This window comes from Cryptomeria japonica, chromosome 6, assembly GCF_030272615.1.
Source record: "Cryptomeria japonica chromosome 6, Sugi_1.0, whole genome shotgun sequence".
In the NCBI taxonomy this organism is placed as follows: domain Eukaryota; kingdom Viridiplantae; phylum Streptophyta; class Pinopsida; order Cupressales; family Cupressaceae; genus Cryptomeria; species Cryptomeria japonica.
Window position 1 is genome coordinate 412,737,986 of NC_081410.1, and position 7,688 is coordinate 412,745,673.

The following is a 7,688-nucleotide window of genomic DNA, read 5'->3' on the forward strand; positions in this document are numbered from 1 at the left end:
TGGAAGGCCAAAATACACATTATTCTTGGTCACTGGTTACCCTACCTATGGTTTTTACTAGTCTGGAATAAAAATACAATCTTTCTTAATACTTAATGGATCTTAATGAAACCAAAAGAAATAGAAAGTAGATTCAGAGGGCTTTCATCTCCAACCAGTCTTAGTTCTCCAACTTGTAAGTACAATCCTTACCAAACAGATTTGCAAATTGGTACGTTTGAGAAGTGCAAAAATTAATGTGTTTTTATTGCTCAAAACTTCAAAGTGCAAACATTCAACCCTTAGGTCATGTGTATGAGGCCTATTTATACCCATATGAACCAGTTAGACCCCCCAACTGACCCTCAACTGAAATTCAACAACTATTTGAAAATTTGTTATTACAAAATGAAAAGTTGGCATACAACTTTGACAACAAATGAGCAATTTTTACATCTGTTAACCAAATGACCCCAAACTTACACAAATGACTCCAAATGATCATTAATGGTCCAAAAAGACCTTATTGACATCAAACAACAGAAACAAAAAAAACCAAGTTTGAGCATGTTGAGCATGAGGGTGCTCCTGCACCAAAAGCCCCTTCTAAATCTGACTTTAGTGGCCCAATTTTGACAAATTCAATGGTTGATGTAAAAGCCAAATTAGAGGACCACCGTGAGATATGGAGCAAGCAAGGTTGCACCATCATGACCGATGGTTGGACTAATAGGAGAAACAAGACGCTCTTGAATTTTATTGTTTCTTTTGCATGTGATTGAATAATTTGAATTTGATTTAGTGATTAGTATTTTTAATTTAAGATTTATTGAATGATCATTGATTTTGCTTTGTTTTCAAATTTCAGGTGGCGCCATGTTCCTAAAGTCCATCGATGCTTCTGTACATTCAAAAAATGCCACTTTTCTTTGTCAGGCTATAGATGAGGTCATAAATGAGGTGGATGAGGAGAATGTAGTACAAGTGGTGATCGATAATGTAGCACATTATGTTGGTGTAGGTAAACTTTTGATGGACAGGTACCCATCTATATTTTGGTCTCCATGTGTTTCTCATTGCATTAACCTCATGTTGGAGCATACTGGCAAGGTTCCATGGATCGGAACATGTGTAGAGAAGGCAAAAAATATTTGCAATTTTTTATACAATCATTCATGGGTCCTTTGCCTAATGAGGCAATGCACAGGGTAGAAGGAGTTGGCTTGTTCTAGAATCACTAGATTTGCCACTAATTTCATCACATTGCAATCCTTGATTCAGTGCAAGGCAGCTTTGAGGCATATGTTTGTTGGTGAAGAGTCTATTTCCTCATCCTATGCTACGACCACTACAGGGATTGATGTGGAAGATTGCATTTTTTTATGAGCCAAGCTTTTGGGCCCCTTATGTTGAGATTGTGAAGGTGTTTTTTTTTTTAATTCTACATTATGTTTTAATTTTTATTCATATTTCTCTTTTATTTCTTATTTTCATTCACACTTAAGTTAACTAATATTAGATAATGTTTTACAATATTTTCAATTCATTGAGCCCTTGGTAATTCTCCTATGAGTTGTTGATGGGGAGAAGCCTGCATTGGGCTACATATATGAGGGCATGGATAGGGCAAAGGAAGCCATCAAAATTGTCTATGATGGAGATGAGAGTAAGTATCATCCTGTTTGGGATATCATTGATAGGAGATGGCATGTCCAGCTTCACAAGGCCCTCCATGCAGCCTCTTATTATCTGAATCCGATAATCCATTTCCACCCTAATTTCACGGCGGGTGAGGAGGTTCTTAATGGGCTCTACTTAGTGATAAAGTGAATGTCACCTGATCATAGTAGCACTATAATCCATGATCTAGAGGCCTTTTCTAATGCAGAAGGGGAAGTCTTCTCTTGTCAACTTTGCAAAGCGAATCAGACAAAAAAGCAACCAGGTAAAAATATGTTTTAAGAACATAATATTAATTATATATTGTTTAATTTATAATTAAATGAGACTTTTTTTTTCTTTTTCTAATCTCAGATAACACCAAATCTTCAATGGATAGTCATTCGTATTTTGAGTCAACCATGCAGTGCTTCTGTTTATGAGTGCAATTGGATTATTTTTTAGCACATACACTCCAATAGGTGTAATAGACTATCCATGGAGAGGTTGAATGATCTAGTCTTTGTTCATTACAACCTTCGACTTAGATAGAGATAGGTTTTAGACCATGACACCACCTCGATCACGCTAGAGGAGGTCAATCTAGAATTTGAGTGGATCATTGAGGCTACAGATCTTGTCTTTAGTGACAAGGGCCTTGATTGGATTGACCAGGTAGATAGAGAGGTTGAGGTTGTAGTCATGGCAGAGGAGGATGTTAGAGCACGAGCAGAGCCAGACACAAACATAGTTGATGTTGGTGAGGGTGAGGGTGGAATGGAGTCATGAGCAAGGCAAAGACTATGGTTTTTGAATCATCTAGAACCTACCTTAGACGCCTTTATAAGAAGGATGTGGGCTCCTCTAAGCCATAGACTTGTAGTTGATATTTGTGTGGAGCATTTGATGTCATTGATTTTATATTCCATGAGTTTTGTAATATGTTTATATTTGACACTACTTATATATCTATAATTGTTATTTTCTTTAGTTACAATTTCTGTTTATACTAATGTGATTGATGTATACTTGTGTATGTGATCAAATTAGCTTCTATTTGATGATGTTATTATGTATTTAAGGTTTATTTAATAAAGGGTGCATGAAACAAGTTTTAAATCCTTAAAAATCTCTAAATTTCTTGGGTTTTTCACTTTGACGAGTCTTAGCTGAGTTTTTTTGTCGGGTCTTGAATCTCGAGTCAAGTCACCCTTGTCGAGTCTACGCCAAGTCTTAAGTCCCGAGTCAAGTCACCCTTATCGAGTTTGCGTCGAGTCCAAGTCTCGTTTCTATGGCAAGAAGCTACATTTGATGCTAGGTAGTTTTTTGTATTGTTTCCTCTATGGAATGACTCAAATACATCTCTAGGACTTTTAAATTAGGTGCTCCTATTACTTTAATGTAAATTTCATTATGTTCCTATATCACTTGCTCAAGTGTTGTGAAACAAGATTGGAGAATTTATTGTCTAGTTTAGTTCATTATGCTATGTTAGGTAGCCAACATCCCATTATCTTTTCTTACACTATTTGTGGGCTACATACACAGCTACATTGTTTACCAAAACACACATGTCCTAGTCAAAAAAATGAATAAATGCCATTAATTCTTGACCAGGTTATTCTCATTGTTGAGAGTGAGAGCTATTCGTTACAATATAATTTTTCTAGGCACATTTGTTTTCTTCTTTTAAATTCATAAATACAATTGGCCTTACCATTATTTGAAGTTTGAACCAAATTTGATTTTCCTGTAACATTGTGAGCAACTAATTAATCTTATCTTCTATAGACGTTCAAGACTATAATGCCAATTTGGTTCTTACATTTCTCTAAGAAGCAACTTTATGGAAAACTTGAATTTTTTGTTAGTATGGAACAATTTTGTAGGAGTTTTGAGCTCCCAAAGTTGGCATCAAATTTACTTTTCAGTGACACATGCATATTAGTGGAAGTTTTTCTTCAATTTATTGTTAACTTTGCAGTTTTGTAGTCTATGAGGTGGAGAGGAATATTTCTTTCTTTCTTACACATGTATATCACTGTCTAGTTTTCATGAGTGTAGCATTTTGGCTTAGATGATTAGCATCATTTTTTAGGTGATTTTGTCAATTGGATAAACAAATAGATAGGATTATAATTTTTGAAAGATATTCTGATTTCTTTGATAAATTTAGAAATTTTTATAAGAGACGTGCAATTGCAACTAATCTTCTATTGAAATTTGCCCATTGTATACTCCCAAAAAGAGATATCTCTAACAAACATGGATCATGCAAGTAATAGAAGGAAGATACCAAAAAATTGTGCTTCAAAATGTTGAATGCAAATAAATTGTCTTCAAAATTTGTTTATTTATGAGAATAAAAAAATGACTTGGTGGTTTTTGTTTATAGTATTCAAATAAATAAAGGATGCATTAACTATAGATAGTTTGATAAAAACCAAATAAAACCCTAAAGCTAACCTTAAACCAAACTATGTGAAACATGGAGCGAGGGCTTCAGGGTGGTCTTGGTAGGGTTGAAGCAGTTGTTGTTACTGGTTCTCCATTGGGGCTTCAGGGGGATGGTGTTTCATCCTCTTTACCAGCTGGCGGTTCGGATAAACAGGGAGATACTGAATCTAAAGATGGTGGGGAACCAGATGTCGGGTTTCAGGTGGACCCAGGTGACAGGGCCACTAGGAAGGTACCTTCTGAGGAGGGCCCTCATGATAGGGTCTCCTCATGTGATCCTTGGTTGAATCAACCTATCAAGGGGGCCACTGAGTACGCTTTTCTTGTTGGCGCTACAAAGAATCATTGGGTGTCTTTGTTTGGAGTCAAACCTATTGGGAAGTCGTCCTCCCCCCTTGTCTCTGTCATTTGTGATAAGGTTAGTGGTAAGGTGACTCTTTCGATTCTAGATCAAGTGATAGACCATAATATTGTTGTTATGGAGCTTACCATTATTGGGAAATTTTTTGGGCCCAGACCCAACATTGATGTGGTAAGGGTATTTGTAAGTCATAGATGGAAGCTTAAAGGATAGGTCGATATCTCTGCTCTTCTATGGGGTTTTTTCTCCTTTGTGTTCTCCTATGCCGAAGATATCCCGGCGATCCTTTTGTGGGGGACCATGGGTTATGGGAAGATCTTCCTTAACCCTAAAAAAATGGGCTCCTAATATAGATATGTCAGATGCCTTTTTTGAAACAATTATTGTATGGGTGAAACTCTTGGGGCTCCCTTTAGAATATTGGCATCAAGACATCTTTAAGGGTATTGTTGGAGTGTTTGGGAAGCTGCTTTCGATTGACCCTATGATGGCCACAAGCAAGAGAATGGTTTATGTTAGGATTTGTGTGGGGCTTTGCAAATCTAAGGATCTTCCTTCCTCAGTTGAACTTGCTTCGAAGTTGGGATCGTTGTTCTAGGTCATTGAACATGAATGGCTACCTTTTGTTTGTTTCTTGTGCAAGAAGGTTGGAAATTGGGCAAAAAGATACCCTTAGAAAAATAAGAAAGATAAAAACGGTAATAGAGGCCCTAGGGTTTGGAAGCCTAAGCAAGTGTTGAATGGGGATCAAGGTAGTAAGGAAAATAACAAGCCAGATATGCCTAATGAGGTCCATGTGGATAGCAATGTTAGAGAAGATAACAAGTTGCCTAACAATCCTAATGAGGTCCAAAGGGATAGCAATGTCAAAGAGGATGCTCATCACTGTGAGCATATTATGGGCACTAAGGAGAAAGGTCGGGAAGAAAATGGTAAGGAAAATATATAGACAGTGCAGAATAGTAAAACGGAGGAGGACCAAGAGGATGATCGATGTAATGCTTCAGTACAGGGGGGAGAAGAAAATATTGTTAGAGCTGTCGAGATGGCTGATACTGAGGAGGAAGATATGGAAGATGATCTGGAGGAGGGAGAAATGAACCCTAATGATGTTGGATCCGGATGCATTTCTCCTAGTACCAGAACAAGTGAGGTTGAAGGGGAAGGGTTGAACCCTATCTGTACTTTCAAGGACCATCAATCTTCCCCGGTTTTGGGCTCTTCTTTTGTAAATATTCTTTCAGGATTGATTAAGACCCCCATTCTGGGCGATTCTACATCTCAAAATTCTAATGGAGGTCATTCTGATTTGTACCAGAATATGGTCATTCTGGATTCGATGCAATCCCCTAAGGAAAAAAGAGAACATAAGTCTGGAGTAGATTGAGTTTGATGATGATATGAACTATACTAAAGTGGAAAAGAAGAAGAAGAAAATCCAGTAAAAACCTAGTGTTGGCGTTACTACTCGGAACAAAGTCAAACGGGATTGTGGGCCCTCTCGAAGCGCAGGTAGGAAATCCAATAGGTGGCAAAGAGAGGAGTGTATGCAAAACATTGCGGATGGATCACAAAAGACGATCCACGAAAGTCTTTTTAACTCTCCTGGTAAGAAATGAAGATTTTATCCTGGAATATTAGAGGTATGAATAGTTGTCATAAACAGGACATAGTTCATAATTTGGCTAAGGATCATAGACAAGACATTTTGCTTATTCAAGAGACTAAAATGTCCAAAGAAAGAGTGGAGAAAATTAAGTTTTTCAAATTTTGTGAGTCTCAAGGATGTAGTTCTGATGGGGCTTCTGGATAAGTTGTCACTTTGTGGAATTCTCATTTTATTCAAGGTGTTCTTCTTTGTCATGATAACCATGTTGCTACATTGTTTAAACATACTAGGGATGGTTTTTCTTGGATATTATCTAATATTTATGCACCTAACAACAAAGTCTCTAGGAGAAAATTTTGGGCCAGACTTTCTTCTTTTCGTTGTAACCATCATAATATCCCTTGGCTGGTTATTGGAGATTTCAACACTCCTCTCCAGGAGGCTGAGAAATTTGGGGGTTCTCAAATACAGCTTGATAGTAAACAGGATTTGGCTGATTTTATCAATGATCAGTGCCTTATTGATCTTGACTTGACTAGAGCCTCTTTCACTTGGTCAAATCGCAGAGTTGGGGCTGCGTTGATTCAAGTTAGATTGGATTGGGCCTTAATTTCTATTGATTGGCTTCAGCATTACTCTTGTTCTTTGAATTCTATGATTAGAGTTGACTCTGATCATTATCTTATCAGCTTTATGGTTGAACCCAAAGGCAGGTAACGTAGAAAGTTTCCTTTTAGATTTGAGAAGATGTGGTTATCCCATCCTAGCTTGTATTATAGTGTGAAGGAGTGGTGGAGTGTTCAAATTGATGGTACATCTATATTTCGTATAGCTAAAAAGTTGAGATTTGTGAAGGAGATGGTGAAAAAATGGAATAAGGAGATCTTTGTGGACATTTTCTTGCAGAAATCAACTCTTCAAGTGGAACTGAACCTCATTTGGGATAAGATATTGAAAGAAGGATATGTGGGTGATAATTTTGCAAAGGAAAGTGATGTCTTGACTAAATGCCATAGTATCATTGCTCGTGAAGAGATCTTTTGGAGACAGAGATCAAGGTCTTTATGGCTAAATGATGGTGATAGAAACACAAGATTTTTTCATGTGACTACTCTCAAACATAGAGCCACTAATAGAATTGATCACCTTGTCAGAAATGGTAGAAGGATAGAGAAGGAAGAGGAAATTAGTGAAGCTATTGTTGAGTTTTTTGGGGAGCTTTTAAAGGCAGATCCTATGTTGGATCTGGATGCCCAAGGTATTTTGGTGGATGTTATCCCTAAGGTGCTTTCTAAAGATCAGAACCGCAACCTAGCAGTTATTCCCTCAAATGAGGAAATCAAAACTGTTGTCTTCTCCTTTAATGGTGATAAAGCCCCTGGCCCTGATGGTTTTCCTATGTTCTTCTTTTAGCACTTCTAGGATATTGTGGAAAATGATGTCTCTAATGTTGTTAAAGAGTTTTTTGGAGCCAGGTCTTTGCTTAAGGAATTGGATGCAACCTTCATTGTTCTCATTCCTAAAATGCATGGAGTTAATTCTTTGGATGCTTTCAGACCTATCAGTTTGTGCAATTCCTTTTACAAAATCATTTCCAAAATTCTCACATCGTGGTTGTTGCGG

General features: G+C 37.2%; 1 protein-coding gene across 1 annotated transcript; it reads left to right on the plus strand.

Annotated features, from left to right (window-relative positions):
* The first annotated feature begins 4,126 nt into the window (after positions 1-4,126).
* Positions 4,127-7,478, plus strand: LOC131039491 (uncharacterized). The gene is made up of 3 exons (XM_057972275.1): positions 4,127-4,327; positions 6,504-6,778; positions 6,845-7,478. Exons 1-3 carry the CDS (start codon positions 4,127-4,129, stop codon positions 7,476-7,478), a joined length of 1,110 nt encoding a protein of 369 aa, XP_057828258.1.
* The last annotated feature ends 210 nt before the right edge of the window (positions 7,479-7,688 follow it).